Source organism: Zea mays, chromosome 5, assembly GCF_902167145.1.
Source record: "Zea mays cultivar B73 chromosome 5, Zm-B73-REFERENCE-NAM-5.0, whole genome shotgun sequence".
NCBI classification, from domain to species: domain Eukaryota; kingdom Viridiplantae; phylum Streptophyta; class Magnoliopsida; order Poales; family Poaceae; genus Zea; species Zea mays.
The window spans coordinates 188,424,648-188,446,305 of NC_050100.1; the positions used below are offsets into that span (position 1 = coordinate 188,424,648).

Here is a 21,658-nt window from a genome sequence, read left to right on the forward strand (position 1 = left end):
CTACACCTTGGCCTCCGTCCTACAAGCCGCCTCAGCTCCCCGTATTTGATGGCCATTCTGATCCGAAGCAGTTTTTGATGAGCTACGAAGCAACAGTGTCTTCGTACGGTGGCAATGCTTCAGTCATGGCCAAATCTTTCGTTATGGCTGTCAGAAGTGTTGCTCAAACCTGGTATTCCTCCCTTCGACCAGGAACGATCACTTCATGGCAGAAGCTGAAGGACTTGTTGTTAACCAGCTTTCAAGGATTTCAGACGAAGCCGGTCACTGCTCAGGCTCTGTTCCAGTGCACTCAGGACCACGAAGAATACCTTCAGGCATATGTCCGAAGGTTCTTGCGTTTGAGGGCACAGGCACCAACGGTGCCCAATGAAATTGTCATTGAGGCCATGATCAAGGGGCTTCGGCCAGGTCCGTCAGCTCAGTACTTCGCCAGGAAGCCTCCTCAAACTTTGGAGAAGCTTCTCCAGAAAATGGATGAATACATTCGGGCCGACAATGACTTTCGCCAAAGAAGGGAGGAGGCTTTCAGGTTTTCTGAAATGACCAGGGGCTTCGGAGGGAGGTTTTACCCGAGGCATGTGAGATCAATTCACAATTCTACACAAAATGATGACAGAGGAAGCCAACAGCAAAGGCCACAATGCTCCTCACAGGCCTCTGGACAACAGCAAAGCTCTCTTCGGCCACCAGCTCCAAGAGGCAGAGGCGCCAGGGGCTTCGGAGGAAGATTTGGCGATCAACCGAGAAGAATCTTTTGCTTATTCTGCGGTGAGAACAAAGGCCATACTACCAGGATGTGCCATGTTACTATACAAAAGCAAAAGGAAATAGCTGAAGCAGCAGCACAACAAGCCCAGCCGAAGCAGGTCATGCATACAGCTTCGTATCATTCGCCCTACATCCCAGAATATGTGGGCAACCATCCTGCAGTCTCTGCTGCTTCGGCAAGTCAGCCTTCAGCTTCCTGGCAACAGCCTCCGCCTCCACCTCCGTTGCAACAAGGCCAGCAGCCAGAAGGGAGCCAATATGCTCCACATCAAAGGGACTTCAGAGAACAGTCCGAAGCTTGCACGGTCAACAGCACCGTGCCAGAGTCAAAGCACATCTATTGACAAATATCCTACCTTAATAGCAATCTTTTTCATTCAGTTTTATTCTCTGTAATAAAGGACATTGTTTAGGTTTCATGTAATTAGTTTCGTTGATTTCTACAAGAAAAATATGTTTTCTTCACAGGTTTGTGACAATAAAAAGGACCTTCGGACTATCGAAAATCCTTCGAAGCAACAAAAAGTCGTTCTAAGGAACGCAGAGTAAGTCTGACGAAGTCACAAAAAGTCGTTCCGAAGGGAGCGCAGTGTAAGTTTTCTGCTCCAAAGTCGTTCCAAAAGGAATGCAGAGCATACAGCGAAAAGTCAACGCTGATACCGCCTAAGTAAAAGGCGAAGAAGCTCCAAAGACGTTCCTAAGGGAATGCAGAGCTTATACCGCCTAAGTAAAAGGCGAAGAAGCTCCAAAGACGCTCCTAAGGGAATGCAGAGCTTATACCGCCTAAGTAAAAGGCGAAGAAGCTCCAAAGACGTTCCTAAGGGAATGCAGAGCTTATACCGCCTAAGTAAAAGGCGAAGAAGCTCCAAAGACGTTCCTAAGGGAATGCAGAGCTTACAGCGAAGAATCAGTGCTGATACAAAAATATTGTGTGGGGATATGTGTGTATCTTTCGGAACAAATGTCATCTACGTAACATAACATCATCACATCATTTTGCATAGCATAAGCATCATACATCATGTTGCATATGGCACAAGAAGGGGACACAATATTGAACTTCGGAAGTATGATTTGAAAGAGTGAAAATCGTGGTCACAAGAAGGGGAAACAATATTGATCTTCGGAAGTATGATTTGAAAGAGTGAAAATCGTGGTCACAAGGAGACACAATCTTCATCTTCGAAGTATAGCTTCGGAGAATTTTTTCACGAAGCTTGGATATTCTTCACGAAGCATGAAAAGAAGGGAAGGTGTTTTTTCGTCAAAGACTCAAAAAAGGTACGTATGTAAGGTTTCATGCATCGTAAAGAATTGAACCATAAAGAAAAATAAAACAAATATATTACATACAGGATTACAGGATATTACACATGTTACATTTCAAATGTTTTTACAAATAGCATCTAGTCTTCCCTAAGTACCACTTCTGCAGCTTCGTTCAACAGTCGATCGACAACTTCATCCATAATATCTTTGGCCATCTTTTTAATTTCGTCGTCCCCCTTCGGCTGTGGGCCCGAAGGCGCTTTAGTTGGATCTGAAGAACAGGACACGGCTATGCTGCTATTACAAGCGGAAAATGAGGCTTAAAACTAAAAATTACAACACAATACAAACTATCAGTTAATACCTAGTTGACCTTCGGGCTCTGTGCTCTTTTCAGCAGCCTTAGCCACCTCTCTAGCATCATGGATGCCCTTTTCACTTCTCTGAATAATTTCTCTTGCCATTTCTCGGCCACCGTTATCCCAGATATCAGTAAAAAACTTTCCACCAATTATGCTAGCTTCGGCCGAAGGATCTTTTGTATCTTCAAGGGACAAAGCAGCTTCGGACTGTGCTAAAATTTTTACATGCTCACAGCCCTTCTTCTCTAAAATGGTGGCAATCCCTCTGGCGCCAGAGAAGGCACATATATCTCCTCGGCTATTTAAAATTTCTTCGAAGGCTTCAGCTTCGTGGTCAATCCATTCAATGACACTTTCGGGATTGCCCCTCGAAAAATTTTCTTCACTTGAGAATGCGCCGACCTTGGCGAAGCTAGTTTTTAATTTTTTAACACAATCTACAGATTTATTGTAGCATTTCTTTTTGGACGAACGAAGCTCTTCAACAGTCACTTCTAGATGATCTGCCCATTGATCGCTGAGTTCACGCTTTGTTTCTTCAAGTATACGTTCTTCTTTGGCTCTGGCCAGTTGTTTCCGAAGGTCTTCAATTTCGCGTTTCTGAGCTTCAGCTTGACTTTTGAAAGCAGCTTCGTCCTCCTTTATTTTATCTATCAATGAGTATAATATTTTGTCTTTTTCGAGACCTTCGTTCCTCAGTTCAATTACTTCGGAACGAAGGTTGCTCAGGGCTATAGTACATCCTTCGTCCTCAGCATCTTTCTGTGCTCTGAGGGCATTGCTGAGTATCAGGCCCTGCAGACAGGAATATGTCTGTGTCAATAGTTTTAAACAAACGAAAAATTTTGAATTCAACAAAAATATAAGAATTCCATTTGTCGCACCTTTAAACTGTTGTAAGCTAGGCTGTCAGCCAGATCGTTCTTTGACAGCACCGAAAGTCCGTCTTCTAAAGTTGGAAATCCGAAGCTTCTGCTCATCTCCCGACAGACAGAAATTTCCTTGCTGTCGGGGAGGCAATACAAGAAATCTTCTTCTCCACTGCCATTAAATATCAACGCCCCCTTTGGATATTTCAACTTTTGGGCATAGTGTTGGGCCTCTTGTTCTTCTTTTTCTGATAATTTTTTCCCCGAAGCATGACGAAAAATATAATCACGAATTTTGGATGCTTCGGGGGTAACAACACCAGTTCCTTCAGCAAAAGTTGGCTTTATTATTTTTTCTGCCTCACTTTCCAAGGTTTTTGCCTTTGAGGGCTCTGAGGGCCCAGCTTCGGCTTCAGTATCTTGCTCTGGAGCTTTAGAACCCGAAGCTTCGACTGTTGTTTCAGGAGTGACGGCAGCCTTCTTCGGAGGGGTGCTTGAAGATTTGATCGTTTCCAGCACATCTAGCACATTAGCCATTCTCCTTCTTTTCGGAGTCATTGCTGGCACTTTTTGATTTCTTACTGTTTCAATGTTTGCCACAGGACTCAAAACTTCTGATGTTTTGGAGTCCTCGGTTGCTTCCTTTACCTCTTCCATTTTTTCTGAGAATGGCGCTTCGGCCTTCTCTTTCGTTTCTGGTAACAAAATTTTTGATTGCTCCAATTTTGCCTTCGTTGGTATTTCGGCTGTTTCTGTGACTTCTGGCAGCAAAGTTGGCTCGGCTGGTTTTTCAGCTTCGGTGGCCGAAGAAGTCTCTCCGGTAAACTCAGGCACCGAAGCTGGTTCAATATAACGCGGTCGATGCGTAAGAACCTTTATCTTCTTCCTTTTCGGTTCTGGCTCGCTAGGAGCAGCTGCAGTTTCTTCTTTTGCAGAGGTTGTATTTTTTCTCTTCTGCCTTCGAATGGGGTAGCAATAGTCAGGGTAGACAAACCCGATGGCATCAAATACCCGATTCAGCCTTTTCTTTTTTCGGCCTCCGAAGGCTGCTGACATTGCAGTATCTTCGGCCTTCGAGTATGTCCCAAGCAGCTCATCACTTAAATTGTCAATGCTTTTCAACCACTCATCATCTGGCTCAATAAATTTATCTCCAAATTTAAAAGTGTACTTAAATCTGACAAGTCCACCTTCGTCGGCCTCTTTAATGGTTTCTTGTGGCATTTCCCATTTCTCCGCAAGCGGCCACACCCTGAAGGCAATATGCTCTTGTACTAAGTCCCTTGTTCCTATAAAAGAGCAGACAACGCCGAAGGCTCTTTGGCACTCTTCGGCGGCTTCGTTCATTTCAACCTTCGGCCTCCGAAGGCCGAAGCTTTGCCAAATAGGACGCATAATTATACCTTTGATGTCTTCTCGTGCTGATAAGTCATTCTTCACATAAAACCATTCTGTCATCCAATCCCCGGGCCATCTCTTCCGAAAGGTTGGTACGGGACAGCTTGCCCCGGACCGAGAGACGAAGCTGTAGCAGCCAAAGTTGTTATGGTACTGTTCTTTGCCCCAAGGCTTTGTTTCATATAATAATTCATGAACATTACAGAAGCTTCTTGCGTCAGGCTTCAGACCTTGGCTTCTCGCGGCCCACACGAAGATATTTAGCCTTATAATTGCCTCGGGAGTAAGTTGATGAAGATAGACTTCGAAGATTTTCAACACCTCCACGACGAAGCTGCTCAAGGGGAATCGCAATCCAGCTTTCAAAAAACTTCGATACACCACAACTTCATTTTCTTCAGGGTGTGGACAAGTTTTTTCCCCCTCGTCCGCCCTCACAATGGACAGATCCCGGAAATACCTTCCTCTCATATTAACAAGATGATTCTCTTTGATAGTTGATTTACCATAAACTGAATGGCTTGGTCGCCAGGGGCGATCTTCAGAGTCTTCGCCACCGCTGTCCACATCATAACTTTCACTATCACCAGTATCTTCAGACAGCCCTTCCAGAATTTCCCTGGTGATCTTTTCTGTGTTGGTCTTCGACATTGCTATAAGAAACCCTAAGTTCTTCTCTTCATCAAGACTCAGCTTCATCTCAGCAGCAGCCTTCTTAGCAGCTTCAGACATCTTCGGAAACACTAAAAAACTGTTTTTAAAAGCCGAAGCTTCAAAGCTAAAAACTTAGCAGATCACAGTGCACAAGAGCTAAAAAATGAGTGAGCAGGAGTGGTTGGCCAGAAAGCGTGCAAAATAAGTTTGCGGTATGGCCGTATTTATACGCTTGATGTGTTGAAAGTTGAAAGACCCCACTTGTCATTGAATGTTGCTATTCTAGCAAAGGGAAGGTGTTTTTTCGGACCTTCGGCATAAAGCCTTCGTTCATATCGCAATCTGAATTTATTGTTTCAAACAAATTAATATTGCGAGGGGCTACTGTTGGGGGCCTTCGGCTTCCGAAGGTCCTCAAAAACATGATTTAACAGTGTTTCTAGAGTGTAATGTGTGAACAGGTACCTTCGGACTTATATCAAAGAGGGAGAACCTCAAAAGATACGAAGGTTGGCACAGTGCCGAAGCTGTGAAGCAGGAAAGCTTCGGCATGTTCGCAGAAAAGGGAACCGACTTAAAGATGAAAAGGCCATTTAGACCTCGATAGATTGCTATGGAATTATCATCAAATGTAAAGGGCATGTATGTAATTTTGTATGGGTTGTATCCCGTGCCTATAAATAGGTGAACAGTACCCCCGTACTGTTCACGCTGACTTGGCATTCGCTTTTTGCGTCACACTTGTATTTTCATCTCCTTCCAAGCCGAAGGTACACTTATAATACAATATTGTTTCTATTTCTCTATGATAATATAACAAAGTTAAATGAATAATATCATATGAATATTCATGTTATCTTTTATGTTTCATATGCTTCGTCTTTTGTATACTGTGATGATGAAGGTTCGTCCTTCATGACCTTCGTCCGGAGATCATTATATCCCAAGGGAAATAATGCTTCAAAGGACGAAGGACTTTATCGTTTAACATTTTCTGTGTTGCCTTGTTCTTAACTCATAGCATTTGAGAACAAGTCCCCAACAGTATCCTAACCATGTCTATAAGCTCTCTAAGGCGCTTTATGGGCTCAAGCAAGCCCCAAGAGCGTGGTATGAATGCCTTAGAGATTTCCTTATTGCAAATGGCTTCAAAGTCGGAAAAGCCGATCCTACTCTATTCACTAAAACTCTTGACAATGATTTGTTTGTATGCCAAATTTATGTTGATGATATCATATTTGGGTCTACTAACGAATCTACTTGTGAGGAATTTAGTAGGATCATGACACAAAAATTCGAGATGTCTATGATGGGGGAGTTGAAGTATTTCTTAGGATTCCAAGTTAAACAACTCCAAGAGGGCACCTTCATCAGCCAAACAAAGTATACTCAAGACATTCTAACCAAGTTTGGGATGAAGGATGCCAAACCCATCAAGACACCCATGGGAACTAATGGACATCTCAACCTCGACACGGGAGGTAAGTCCGTGGATCAAAAGGTATACCGGTCAATGATAGGCTCATTACTCTATTTATGTGCATCTCGACCGGACATTATGCTTTCTGTTTGCATGTGTGCAAGATTCCAATCCGACCCTAAGGAATCTCACCTTACGGCCGTAAAACGAATCTTGAGATATTTGGCTTATACTCCTAAGTTTGGGCTTTGGTACCCTCGGGGATCCACATTTGATTTGATTGGTTATTCAGATACCGATTGGGCGGGGTGTAAAATTAATAGAAAGAGCACATCGGGGACTTGCCAGTTCTTGGGAAGATCCTTGGTGTCATGGGCTTCAAAGAAGCAAAATTCGGTCGCTCTTTCTACCGCCGAAGCCGAGTACATTGCCGCAGGTCACTGTTGCGCGCAATTACTTTGGATGAGGCAAACCCTGCGGGACTACGGTTACAAATTAACCAAAGTCCCTTTGCTATGTGATAATGAGAGTGCAATCAAAATGGCCGACAATCCCGTCGAGCATAGCCGCACTAAGCACATAGCCATTCGGTATCATTTTCTTAGGGATCACCAACAAAAGGGGGATATCGAAATTTCTTACATCAACACTAAAGATCAATTAGCCGATATCTTTACCAAGCCACTTCATGAACAAACTTTTACCAAACTTAGGCATGAGCTCAATATTCTTGATTCACGCAATTTCTTTTGCTAGATTGCACACATAGCTGATTTATATACCTTTGATCACGCCTCTTTCATATGCTATGACTAATGTGTTTTCAAGTCTATTTCGAACCAAGTCATAGGTGTATTGAAAGGGAATTGGAGTCTTCGGCGAAGACAAAGGCTTCCACTCCGTAACTCATCCTTCGCCGTCACTCCGTGGCACTCTCCATCTTTGGGGGAGAGAGTAAAAGCACTTCGTCTTTGGTATAACCTTAACTCTTCTATTTATGACCAAAGAGCAGATAGCACTTCAAGGGCTCTAATGATTCCGTTTTTGGCGATTCATGCCAAAGGGGGAGAGAGTAAGAGCCCAAAGCAAAAGGACCGCACCACCACCCATTTTTCTAAAAATTCTGTGTTTTCAAGAAAATTATCAATTGCTATCCTATTGTGTTCAAAAGGGGGAGAAAATAGTATTTCAAAATGACATATCAAAACCCTCTTGAACACTAAGAGGAGGATTTCATTTAGGGGGAGTTTTGTTTAGTCAAAGGAAAAGCATTTGAAACAGGGGGAGAAAATTTCAAAACTCGAAAAATGCTTTGCAAACTCTTATTCATTTACCTTTGACTATTTGCAAAAGAGCTTTGAAAAAGACTTTCAAAAGATTTTGCAAAAACAAAACATGTGGTGCAAGCGTGGTCCAAAATGTTAAAGAAGAAACAATCCATGCAAGTACTTATATTGGCTCAATTCCAAGCAACCTTTGCACTTACATTATGCAAACTAGTTTCATTATGCACTTCCATATTTGCTTTGGTTTGTGTTGGCATCAATCACCAAAAAGGGGGAGATTGAAAGGGAATTAGGCTTACACCTAGTCCCAAATTAATTTTGGTGGTTGAATTGCCCAACACAAATCTTTGGACTAACTAGTTTGTTCTAGCGTATAAGTTATACAGGTGTCAAAGGTTCACAACAAGCCAATTAAAAAGACCAAAGTTGGATTCAAAATGAAGAGCTAAAGGCTGCCTGGGAGCCTCCCTGGTCTGGCGCACCGGACTGTTCGGTGGCGCACCGGACAGTGTCCGGTGCACCAGGGGGCTCGCGCTGAACTCGCCAGCCTCGGGATTTTCCAGGAGCCGCCACGCTAAAAATCACCGGACTGTCCGGTGTACACCGGACAGTGTCCGGTGCGCCAAAGGAGGCGCGGCTCTGGAACTCGCCAGCCTCGGGTTTTTACGAAGGCTGCTCCGCTATAATTCACCGGACATGTCTGGTGTGCACCGGACATGTCCGGTGTGCACCGGACTGTCCGGTGCATCCACGGAGCAACGGCTAGTCGGCGCCAACGGCTCTCTGCCGCGCATTTAATGCGCGCTCTGCGCGCACAGATGGCAGGCGTGCCCATACTGGCACACCGGACAGCAAACAGTAGATGTCCGGTGTGCACCAGACATCCAGGCGGACCCACATGTCAGAAGTTCCAACGGTCAGAATCCAACGGCAGTGATGACGTGGCAGGGGGCACCGGACTGTCCGGTGTGCACCGGACTGTCCGGTGCGCCATCGAGCAGACAGCCTCCCCAACGGCCACATTTGGTGGTTGGGGCTATAAATACCCCAACCACCCCACCATTCATTGCATCCAAGTTTTCCACTTCCCAACTACTACAAGAGCTCTAGCATTCAATTCTAGACACACCAAATAGATCAAATCCTCTCCAAATTCCACACAACGCCATAGTGATTAGAGAGAGTGATTTGCTTGTGTTCTTTCGAGCTCTTGCGCTTGGATTGCTTTCTTTCTTCTTGATTCTTCCATTGTGATCAAGCACACTTGTAATTGAAGCAAGAGATACCAATTGTGTGGTGGTCCTTGCGGGGAGGTTTTGCTCCCGGTTGATTTGAGAAGAGAAAGCTCACTCGATCCGAGGGATCGTTTGAGAGAGGGAAGGGTTGAAAGAGACTCGGCCTTTGTGGCCTCCTCAACGGGGAGTAGGTTTGCAAGAACCGAACCTCGGTAAAACAAATCCACGTGTCTCACTCTTCATTTGTTTGCGATTTGTTTCCCACCCTCTCTCGCGGACTCGATTTTATATTTCTAACGCTAACCCGACTTGTAGTTGTGTTTATATTTGTAAATTTCAGTTTCGCCCTATTCACCCCCCCTCTAGGCGACTATCAGTTTGATATAGTTTTCATTGCTTTGGTCCCTAAACTTCTCCCCCTTTGGCATCAACCACCGAAAAGGAAGACATTAAAAGCATGTAGGAAGTAAATAAAGCTTGCCCTCATCAAGATTTTTATCAAATGATACCACTAGAAGGATATTAAATTAAACCACATGAATGATACCATTTGTAAAATACTAATTGACACCATTTGAAGGATACCACATGTAGAGTACTACTTGTAGGATACTATCAAAAGGATTACTCCCCCTAAATGAGTGTTCTCTTTAGAAAGAAGTTTCTCCCCCTTTTTAGAGATGAAGAAATACTCCCCCTGACAGAGATCCTCTACTTAGGAAAAAGCATGTGAAAATTAGAGGTGCAAGACATAATCTGAAAAGACTAACTTCCCTTATGCATAGGTAACAGAATATGAGATAAGTACTTATGCATTTTTAGCAACAAGGAAGTATATGATATGAAATATAGTCTAATCAAATATTGGAGAAGACATGTAAATGATACTAAAAGTAGTCTCAAAAGATACCAATTGAAGGTCAATGGCGAGCTTGATAGACACGAGAGTTCTTGGAGCTTTTGCAGTGGAAGATTGTTGTCTTTCTCCGGGGACTTCATTTTCCTTACAATGAGACTATCACATGAAATAGACTAGAAAAGGTGTTAGTCTCAAAGTATTAGATTATAGAGTAACCTCCCCCTGAAGGTGTGCATACAAGTTTTGAATACTTGTAGGAGACTTGCACTTTGATTTGATATCAAGAGGGGCAAATTATCTATAATCCAAACTATGGCACATATAAGTCAAATGATACCAAATGTAAGATACCCCTTGTAGGATATAATCTTTTGATGTATTTGTACCATTTACTTAGGAATGTTAAATAAGCTATGTGCCGTGCTTGATTAAACAACTTAAACCATGTAGGTTTGCTTAAGTATATAAATTGAAAGCAAGCAATCCTACCATATGATTTACCTAGTATGCATGTGCTTTAACAAAAGTAAATACCAAAAGTAATACTAGGCAAGAAAGGTAAACTAGATACAAAGTAAATAGATACGTATATCTAAAAAGAAATACAATAAATCTAGTTACCTTAGTCATGGGTGGGAAATTTGGGTCCAAAATTTTCTCTAACCCACTTGGCAATAAACTTGATCCAATATGATGTATCCCATGATATACATCCCAACTTTGCCAAGTCTCCAAATTTCCCGAAGACCTTCGGTCCACTTACTTCCCTTTCGGGATCCAAACCTTCTTGGTGCTTTTCATGGTTGCAATTATCTCCTTTGGCACCCAGATGCGTTTGGCTCCCTTTCCTTTGTTGGCTTGCTTGTTGGCCTTGATTGCTATCACCTTTCCATTCTTTTTCTTCTTGATCAAGTATGGTGTAGCAGTCTTTTTATCCACCTTTTTGATGTAGGTGTTGGAGATTTTGCTTGTTGGCTTTTGCTTGAGCTTTTGCCTTTGATTATCCCCGGTCATCGCCTTACATTGGAAAGACTTGTGGCCTTCCTTGTGACATAGCCTACAAATCACAGTTTCTCCCTCCATAGGCTTGTTCACTCCCGCAGTGGTGTTATCCTGTGGAGGTCGGATTTGTTTGGCTTTGCCTTTCTTGTCATACAAAGCCTTTCCAAGGCGAGCCACTTCTTGCTTCAATTGTTCATTTTCCTTTGCAACCTTATCCGAACATGTTTCTACAACAATATTCTCAAGAACTTGGTTGCAGGGGTTAGAATCATCAATTAAATCAAAGCAGGAAGTAGAAGCATCTTTCTTAATTATTTCAGGTATTTCAAATAAAGATGCTGCTGGGGTGCTACCAATGTTTTCCAGCTTAGTAGTTAGCTCATTATTGTGTATGCTAAGAATTTCCATTTTCTCTAGCAAATTTTCAATAGTTTCTTGCGAGCTAGCTAACTTAGCCTTAAGTTTTTCATTCTTTTTAATAAGGCCATCATCGGTAGCAGTGGATGGAGCACTAGATTCTAATAGCTCAATTTTAGTTGACAGCTCACTATTTAAGTTTGCAAAAGTTTCAAATTTTTCTATCAAACCTTTATAATCATTTTGGGAGCTAATCAACTTTTTTTTCAAAGTTTTAAGTTGAGCCTTTTGCTTAGTGCAAACATCCCTAAAAAATTCTACGGCTTCCGCAAGCTCATCTACAGAGGGCTTTCCCTCACTTTCATCATCACTACTGCTATCATCACTAGAGGATGGAATGCTTTTGTTACCTCTTGCCATAAGGCATTTGTGTGATGACCGTGATGAGCGTGATGAGGACCGGTGGCTGCGCGTCCTTGGAGGTTCATCTTCACTTGAAGAGTCATCCCAAGTTCTAACACTTGTTAGCGCCTGGCCTTTGCTCCTCTCCTTTTTGGGTTTGGCCATATTTGGACAGTTGTCCCTGAAGTGGCCCTTCTCCCCACATGCGAAGCATCCTCTCTTCCTTTGCTTTTTCCTGTCAATGTTAAAGAGAAGATCATCGACCTGCAGGGGCACACCCATTAGATTAATCTTGCGGATCATCCTCATTACCTTTCCGACGCGTCGGACTGTTTCTTCGTCCTCCGAGGATGATGTGGATGGTTGATTATCTTCTTCATCATCACTTTCTTCTTCTTCCTCTTCTTCGCTTGAGGAACTTGGAGTGGGAGCCTTCTTTTTGCCCTTCCTTTCATCACATGCAAAAGCATATGGCCTTGAGGAAGTTGGCTCTTCTCCACGACCCATTTTTCGCGACATCTCAAAAGCCGCGATTTTCCCAATCACAATGGTCGGGGTTATGTTGCTCAAGTCCTCCATGTTGTGAAGGATGGTGATGATGCTCCCATATCTTTGTTGTGGTAGCAGGGAGATAATCTTCCTCACAATGTCCGCATCACCTAGCTTATTAATGCCAATAGAGTTGAGCTCATTGATAATTAGATTCAAACGAGAATACATGTCTCTAACAAGCTCATCATCTTTCATAGCAAAAGAATTATACTCATTTAAGACTAGGCAATATTTTTGCTCACGGACATTGGATGTGCCGTCATGGAGCTCATGCAATTTTAGCCAAATCTCATTAGCAGTTTTCAAAGTAAATACTTGATTAAAAATATCCATGCTAAGAGATTCATACAAGCAATTTTTGGCTCTAGCATTTAAATGAATTTCTTTTTCCTCACTCGCGGTGGGTTTCTCGGGATTCTTGGGGGGTTTCATCCCGTCACGAGTGACTCTCCAAACACCTAGATCAACGGCCTCTAGGTAACAAGCCATTCTAGCACTATAATAGGGAAAGTTAGTGCCGTCGAAGTGTGGTGGCCTATGGGTATCCATCCCTTCCTCTAAAAAGCGTCGGCTCTTTTAGCGGTGAAGCTAAAGCGTTTCAAATGAGCCAAACCGGGCTTTGATACCACTTGTAGGAAACGGGTGACGCCTAAGAGGGGGGGGGGGTGAATTAGGACTTCTAAAACTTTCCCTAAACTAGGCCACAATTAAATCCCTAGAGCAAAACCTATGCAAATAGTCAAACTAGAATGTGCAAACTAGGTTTTGTCTAAGTGTTGCTATCTCTACCGCAAAGGCTAAGTTTCAATCTATACCAAGTAATAATGAATACAAGATTGAAACTTAAATGCTTAATGTAAATGCGGAATGTAAGAGCTAAGTAGAGAAGCAAACTCTCATGGATGACGCCGGTATTTTTACCGAGGTATCCGGAACCGCGCAAGGTTCCGACTAATCCTCGTTGGTGCCCCTACGCAAAGGGAAGCCCACGCGAGGGCCAAGCACCTCGGTCGGGTAACTCCGTAGAGAGCCGCGGGCCTTCTCCACGCGCAAGTGGTGCTCCGCTTCCGGCTCCTCTCGGACGCTCTCCGCCGTCTCCACTATCGAGCTTCCGGCTGAAACGCCGCGAGCCTCGTTCCCTCCGGTACACGGTGGCGGCCGTGACACAAACGCGGTTGTCACGGTCTCGCAAGACTCTCGCCCCACTCGGTACAATTACAACGGCTCGCGCAAGAGCCGAGGGGTTGTGAGGTTTATCTAACTCACTCAACAATCTAGGGATCACCTAGAGCAAGCGCTAAAGCGGTCTAACTAACCTAAGCACTTCGCAAAGCACCTACGCTAATCACCGAGTGATTCTATTAAGCACTTGGGTGTTGGAGCTCTTGGAAATGTGCACTATGTGCCTTGGTATGTTGCTTGGGCTCTCACACTTGAGAATGGCCGGTTGGGGTGGTATTTATAGAGTCCAAACCCCAAACTAGCCGTTGGACAGAAAGCAGCAGCTTTCTGTCGTCGGGTGCACCGGACAGTCCGGTGCACCACCGGACATGTACGGTGCACTGTCCGGTGCACGCCACGTCAGCCGACCGTTAGCGGCTGTAGCAGTCGACCGTTGGATCCGACCATTGCGGTATGTCCGGTGCACACCGGACAGTCCGGTGCCGGCTGTCCGGTGCCCCACCGGACAGTCCGGTGCTACAGCCCGAGAGTGCCTGTCTTCGGCCTCTCTGCGCACTCTGTCCGGTGTCACACCGGACAGTCCGGTGCACACCGGACAACAGTGTCCGGTGCGCCACAGAGCGCTGGCTGACAGCCCTTTTCTTGGACTACTTCGTTGATTCCTTCGGGCTTCTTTTGCTCTTGAGTCTTGGACTTCTCTGCATCTTTTTATGTCTTCTTTTGAGGTGTTGCATCCTCATTGCCTAGGTCCAATCCTCATCGCATCCTGTGAACTACAAACACAAACACTAGAGAGCTTATTAGTTCACAGATTGCGTTGTTCATCAAACACCAAAACTCAATTAGCCAAATGGCCCGGGGTCCATTTTCCTTACATCAGTATAAAAAAGGGAAAACACAAATGGAACTTGAATCATACCCTAACAATGATCTTGTACTGGAGTGGGTGAGGGAGCTTATACCCAGCAAAGAGAACATTTGGGTCTCTGTGCAACTGCCTGTATCATGTCAACCAAACAAACCATAAGATGGGAAGCGTTAAAGAAAAGAAATTAAATTGTACTTACATGCGGAGGATATTGCCTACAGTGTGATCCACGCGTTCAACAGTGAATGATGCAGCATTCACAATCTTTGTATCCCTCTCATAGGACACTCTGCATTGATAATTATCATCAGTTCATCAGGAGCACAACCATAACCTACAACTAATCACAAAATGAGCAAGTGTGATAGAAGGCCTCAGGTGGGTCCATAAAATTAAAAGGATTGCATAAGCGTGAAATGATCAGAAACAAGAGAAGTGTCACAGTTCCATAGCTTAATGCCAAAAGATTCACTTAACATAACTCGCAGAACTGTTTTTAATATCAACAAGAGAATCGTAGGCGTTGCTTGAAACATACGTCTCACTTCCCAGAGTCATGAACAACGAAAATCAATTGAGTCAACGATTGCATGCAGGTAGACAGTAGGGCAAGTATGGTGAATGGCTCACTTCTTGGTGCCCTCTGGCACGACGAAACGCTCATAACGGTCAGGGGCATTCATCTCCTGTTAACTCTTTGCTCCTGTCTCTTCAGTAGCTGCAAGCGCAGGGGCCGGGCGTGAACACCCGATATTTTTTTTGCGAAAAAATCCAAGTTACTAGATGCACTTGCAATTAGATCAGAACCGACTACAAATAACCTAATAGCTTAGGTTAGGCTTTGGGTGCTCGGTTTTGCACAGCAGAAAGGGAATAGAACGGCCGGGCGTACCTAATGGGTGCTCGTTGCCGGAGAAGGGTCCCACGAAGACCTGAGAACTGGTGTAGGGCGGCGGCGGCGGTAGCCGGTAGCCTAGTCGACGCTGGAGAGAGGCGGAGACCAGAGGGGGTGAAGAGCGAGAGAGAGAGAGAGCAGGCGGGTTGAGGCTTGAAGCTCAGAAAGTTGTTTTATCTTAAAAGGGAGGGACAACAGGACAAATTCGTGGCTTTAATTAAACTTTAATAAACACCTCCTTAGGGCTAGTTTGGCAGCCCAAAAACCCATAGGTTTCCTGGCCTTTTTCCTAGGAAGAAAGTTCACACGAACACTTTTCTTGGGTTTATTCATCTGTTTGTTTGGAAGCCCATCATCCGACGGGCTTTCGTCCAGGGAGCCTTTTTTCTGGTTGGAAACAACCCTGGCCTCCGGAGGCCAGACGATTCTCTCCGACGATCCCGCGACGCCGCCAACCCTAGCCTCGGCAGCATCTTCCCCAACAGCTGAGGCCCCTGCTCTCCGCGACGCCAACGTCCAGCCTCGGGAGCACCTCCCCGACGCCATCCCCAGCCTCGCCTCCCCGGACGCCATCCCCGCGAGCAACTATGTTGTCGCTCCATCATCTTCTCCGAAGGCATCCCCTTCCTATCGACAAGGTCAACTCTGTAGATCTTGATTTTTTTCATGTTGTGTGCTCTCTCTCTCGGCGACTTCACAAGCGTGAGTCTGTCTATCTGATTTTTTTTCTCAGAACTAGACTCAACGACGAGGGAGTCGACTGAGCAGGCAGGGGAGATAGGATCCAGAGGCAGACGGGGAAAGAAAGGTTGTCGTTGTGGACTCTTTCGCAGTTGGGGAGCTATCGAGCTGGTCAGGTAGAGACGTGGAAAGAATGGTGATGGCGTCTTGGTCTTGGGTCTGCTAGATGCATGCCTACCGCCTTATCACAAAGCTAGCTTACCTGGTCATACGAATTTGTAGTCGGTTCTGATCTAATTGCAAGTGCATCTAGTAACTTGGATTTTTTCGCAAAAAAATATTAGGTGTTCACGCCCGGCCCCTGCGCTTGCAGCTACTAAAGAGACAGGAGCAAAGAGTTAACAGGAGATGAATGCCCCTGACCATTATGAGCATTTCGTCGTGCCAGAGGGCACCAAGAAGTGAGCCATTCACCATACTTGCCCTACTGTCTACCTGCATGCAATCATTGACTCAATTGATTTTCGTTGTTCATGACTCTAGGAAGTGAGACGTATGTTTCAAGCAACGCCTACAATTCTCTTGTTGATATTAAAAACAGTTCTGCGAGTTATGTTAAGTGAATCTTTTGGCATTAAGCTATGGAACTGTGACACTTCTCTTGTTTCTGATCATTTCACGCTTGTGCAATCCTTTTAATTTTATGGACCCACCTGAGGCCTTCTATCGCACTTGCTCATTTTGTGATTAGTTGTAGGTTATGGTTGTGCTCCTGATGAACTGATGATAATTATCAATGCAGAGTGTCCTATGAGAGGGATACAAAGATTGTGAATGCTGCATCATTCACTGACGAACGCGAGGATCACACTGTAGGCAATATCCTCCGCATGTAAGTACAATTTAATTTCTTTTCTTTAACGCTTCCCATCTTATGGTTTGTTTGGTTGACATGATACAGGCAGTTGCACAGAGACCCAAATGTTCTCTTTGCCGGGTATAAGCTCCCTCACCCACTCCAGTACAAGATCATTGTTAGGGTATGATTCAAGTTCCATTTGTGTTTTCCCTTTTTTATACTGATTCATTGAGCTAGTTCCCCAGTTAATTAGTTATTTATTTGTGTACGACAGATCCACACAATGAGCCAGTCCTCCCTGACGCAGGCCTACACCCAGGCTATCAATGATCTAGACAAAGAGCTTGAGTACCTTAAGCAAGCTTTTGAGGTTAGAGGTCTTTCTGATATTTACTCTAATTGCTAGTTACAATTTTCAGCAAATGCACCTTTATGCCATGGACCAGTGAGAACAAAATGAGGAGTAATAGTTTAACTTGTTTTTCTTCCATTTTTATTTAACTGCGACTGTAATGTTGGCCATGCAATTGAATTTTACATGTGTTGATTGCATCAATCAAGAATTAGATTTTATACATAATCACATACCTCAAATTTGTGCTAATTGTATCAAATTAAGGAATTGACTCTATACATGACTTCATACCTTGAATTTGTGACTATATTCCTACCTCATTTTGTCCATTTGACAATGCTGCTACAGACACCAACAGACCATCATTGAACCTTTTCTACTTTATGATACAAATATGTGAACTATGGACTACTTAATGAACTACTAGATGTTCAACACAGGAATGCCTTTGGCAAAATTTGCATATTCACTCTCCCGTCAAACTGATACCCTTAAGTTCATTTGAATCTCTTTTTATTTCCAAGAAGTATTTCGCTACTTTAGTCCTACTAGGAAAAGTTCTTTGGGATCTCTCTTTGTAAATGTTAGTTTCGACTCTTGTGTTTTTTAGGTTGCATGGCATTTCTTTGTGCAATTTTGTATCGCTAAACAATGAAAAGTTTTAGTTAGCATTAACCAGTGGTACATAGCAAGGCAGACTGTGTGGTTCTGTGGGTGTAATGTATTTAAGAATGTTTCGTATAAAGTATTGTTTCTGTAGGAAAAAGTGCTTGATTTGACATGAATGTGGCAGTAATTTTGACAGATTTGTTGGGAGGGGAAGTGTCTGCTTTTTTCTTGTTAATACAAAGAAAACAACTCTTCTGCGTTTTCAAGAAAAAAAGTATCGGCTTTGTTTGCTAGTACAGACATGTTCAAAGGATAGTTCTTTCTTGCTTAAAAAAAGATGTTTGAACTCTGAAGTAGCAAGCACCAAAGGACTGGGCATGTTAATTTTTTCTGTTCATGATGCATTTGCCACAGAATCAGTGTTGTTAAGTGCCAATCTTACCTTCTTTTTTGAATGCAACCAACCTTAGATTCTAAAACAAAGCACTTAAGCAACGTCTCACAAAAATCTAAATGGTAAATTGATGTTTTCCACTTTCCGGTACGTCCACGTGTTCCTATGCTATTTGCACGCTAGTTGTCAAGTTATTCTTTGGTACACTAGAAAAAAATCTTCTTAAATTTCATTCAGGAAATTTTGGTATTACTCCCTCCGTCCCCTTTTGATAATCATACCAGGGGAAAAAAATCTGTACCAAGTGATCATCATTTTGTCATGGACGGAGCCTTATCAGCGTAAATGTGGCATTGGCCACTTGGGTTCCAGCTCCAATGCAAGTTCCCTTACTGATTTACGTTAGTGTTCTTCTATTGTTCCAGTGGTTCTCCATGCAAGAGGGCTGTGCTGTAAAGGGGAAAGAAATGATTTCCGGCGTGAAATTAATGTTTTGCACCGTCGCTAGCTGCAGATAAACATGAGTGATTAGCCAGCCTTGGTCTCTCTCAGTCTCAGTGTCCCTCTCCTATGTGCTGATCATAAAGGCAAGGAGGGAATAGTTTATTCTTCCTGGTTGCATGGAATGACATTCTGCCATAGTATAGTGCTACGTGAGGTAAATTTAGTTTGCACTGATTCATGATGGAGAACAAGTCGGTGTGAGTTTGTGCATTGTGCTTGAGGGGGGTGCTTTATTTTAAAAAAACTCGTGTGTTGAGAGTAATTAATTTGGACGTCGAATAATTCATGGTATTTGGCTGTAGCTTGACATGAAATATTTGGGAAAATTACAGAGTATTGTTATTTATTTTCAGTGAACCTTACCCTACCCCCACCCCCAGTACAGATAGATGCTTGAAATGTCTCCAGTATGCTAGGCGTGCACATTTGCCTATTGGTGTTGTACCATCTGACAGTAACATGATTACATTTGAAACACTACGGAGAGTAGACCATAGAGTGGTGTCTCGATTTATTAGTTCTATTTTTTTGCATCTTCAGCTAAGTGACAACAGCCTTTGTACCTTGGAACATAATATAAAAATCTGAATGACGTTCAAATTGAATATGCATTAACAGAGTGGTGATTGTCCTGTTAGTTAGGTCATTTGCTAGTTGTTACTAGGGGATAACTAGACTAGATCTCTGTACCATATCTTGCTGATTACCTGGCATCGCCGGAGTTTTGCCTTTTAATTGTTTGCCTTTAGTTGTTTACTTTGGGTCAGGTGTTCTTCTCCCTAGAAATTACTGTATTGGACCATCCTCCAATTCATATTCATTTTCGACCCTGAACGTCCATCTCTTGATGACATGTACGACATGCATGGTACTTATGAGTGACATTCTGAGCGTTTTGTTTTCAGGATGAGAAGAACAGGTACAAGGACAGGATGAAGCAGGGGTTCTAGATGAATGGAATGGTGTGGGAGATAAACTTCCCGTGTTAGTTTTATCCTAGGCGAGTCAACAATGAAACGAACGCCCAAGGATTGTGGATGTCTGATCCCTGAACTGAGGTTGCTTGCTGTCGTTTTACCGTCATGCTTGTGTCAATATCGTATTATTGCAAACACACCAATGGAGTTTTACATTGACATCCTCAGATTGTCCGCAACTAGATAATTACATGCATGCCTGTCTTCAACATAAAATATATAACGGTCCATTTCGACCCTTTTGTCTGGACTGAAATAGGTTCTACTCCATGAACTTAGCAATTTAGCTATGGGTCGTATGGATCTATTTATTTTGAAGGAATTAAAATTTACTTAATAAAGTATTCTATTTGACTTGGAATTTGATATTCCGTCACTTTTCAAAGTTTAAATATAAGTCTATCTCAAATTTATGGGATAGATGATAGTAAATGATTTTGTATAGCAGCAGAATATGTTTCTACTCAGCAACTTATTAGACGCTCTTCGTGTCATTTCTCTGTAGTAAAAATGTAGCATATAAATATTTCTCATATATTGCTAATAATAATATATAAATATATTTCGCATAAAATTATATTACCTTAGTTGATTTTTGCCTAAATTACTATTATTATTATAATAACTAGACAGGGTGATAGAATTTGATAAGTATTACATGCGTTCATGCTTAATAGATTAAAAAAATCACGCCCCTAAGGCTACGACTAGAAGATCTATAAATTTTTTGTCTTGCACTGTAGCTTACACTGTTTACAGGGTGGATGGAGACGAGTATGCTGTTGTGCTCAAGATACATTGTCTTGCACTGTAGCTTACGTTGTTGTTGTTGTCTTGCGTTAGATGGATGTTGTTGCTCATCGCCGTACGCATTACCACATGGGTATTAGGTTGTGTCCAACAATATGCATATCGACTCTCGCATAACGATGCACTATTCACGCTTTCAGTAGGTCACGGATGTCGTCGCTCAAAATGTGCGGTCGACCATGCGGATGCACATCTCCTCTGCGAGAGGATGCACATCTGAATGCGCATGCTGCTGGAAACCATTGCTTCGTAGTCTTTGTATTCGCCATGCAAGGGCCTGTGCGTCCTTCCTCCTGTGACGGATACAAAGACTACGAAAGATGGGAAGCGTTAAAGAAAAGAAATTAAATTATACTTACATGCGGAGGATATTGCCTACAGTGTGATCCTCGCGTTCGACAGTGAATGATGTAGCATTCACAATCTTTGTATCCCTCTCATAGGACACTCTGCATTGATAATTATCATCAGTTCATCAGGAGCACAACCATAACCTACAACTAATCACAAAATGAGCAAGTGCAATAGAAGGCCTCAGGTGGGTCCATAAAATTAAAAGGACTGCACAAGCGTGAAATGATCAGAAACAAGAGAAGTGTCACAGTTCCATAGCTTAATGCCAAAAGATTCACTTAACATAACTCGCAGATCTGTTTTTAATATCAATAAGAGAATTGTAGGCGTTGCTTGAAACATACATCTCACTTCCCAGAGTCATGAACAACGAATATCAATTGAGTCAACGATTGCATGCAGGTAGACAGTAGGGCAAGTATGGTGAATGGCTCACTTCTTGGTGCCCTCTGGCACGACGAAACGCTCATAACGGTCAGGGGCATTCATCTCCTGTTAACTCTTTGCTCCTGTCTCTTCAGTAGCTGCAAGCGCAGGGGCCGGACGTGAACACCCGATATTTTTTTGCGAAAAAATCCAAGTTACTAGATGCACTTGCAATTAGATCAGAACCGACTACAAATAACATAATAGCTTATGTTAGGCTTTGGGTGCTCAGTTTTGCACAACAGAAAGGGAATAGAATGGCCGGGCGTACCTGATGGGTGCTCGTTGCCGGAGAAGGGTCCCACGAA

General features: G+C 43.3%; 2 protein-coding genes across 6 annotated transcripts in view; one reads left to right on the forward strand and one right to left on the reverse strand.

Moving 5' to 3' along the window:
• Positions 1–20,100, forward strand: part of LOC103627413 (DNA-directed RNA polymerases II, IV and V subunit 11) — a 33,316-nt gene extending 13,216 nt beyond the window's left edge. The window contains exons 1-5 of one of the 3 annotated variants that reach the window (XM_008647709.3): positions 16,115–16,523; positions 16,865–16,954; positions 17,024–17,102; positions 17,196–17,291; positions 19,689–20,100. In XM_008647709.3, the coding sequence (XP_008645931.1) occupies positions 16,471–16,523; positions 16,865–16,954; positions 17,024–17,102; positions 17,196–17,291; positions 19,689–19,733 (363 nt within the window). In that variant the 5' untranslated portion in view covers positions 16,115–16,470 and the 3' untranslated portion in view covers positions 19,734–20,100. Of the gene's footprint in view, positions 1–16,114; positions 16,524–16,864; positions 16,955–17,023; positions 17,103–17,195; positions 17,292–17,624; positions 17,673–19,688 lie in introns of those variants that run through there. The other 2 variants (XM_008647708.4, XM_008647710.2) reach the window with 2 other exon arrangements.
• LOC103627414 (DNA-directed RNA polymerases II, IV and V subunit 11) overlaps positions 1–21,453 on the reverse strand; it is a 32,991-nt gene extending 11,538 nt beyond the window's left edge. Inside the window, exons 1-3 of one of the 3 annotated variants that reach the window (XM_020538596.1) lie at positions 21,361–21,453; positions 20,930–21,019; positions 14,538–14,616 (exon numbers count right to left, since the gene is read on the reverse strand). In XM_020538596.1, the coding sequence (XP_020394185.1) occupies positions 14,538–14,616; positions 20,930–21,019; positions 21,361–21,413 (222 nt within the window). In that variant the 5' untranslated portion in view covers positions 21,414–21,453. Of the gene's footprint in view, positions 1–14,537; positions 14,617–14,685; positions 14,776–15,116; positions 15,281–20,929; positions 21,020–21,360 lie in introns of those variants that run through there. The other 2 variants (XM_020538595.1, XM_020538597.2) reach the window with 2 other exon arrangements.
• Positions 21,454–21,658: the final 205 nt, after the last annotated feature.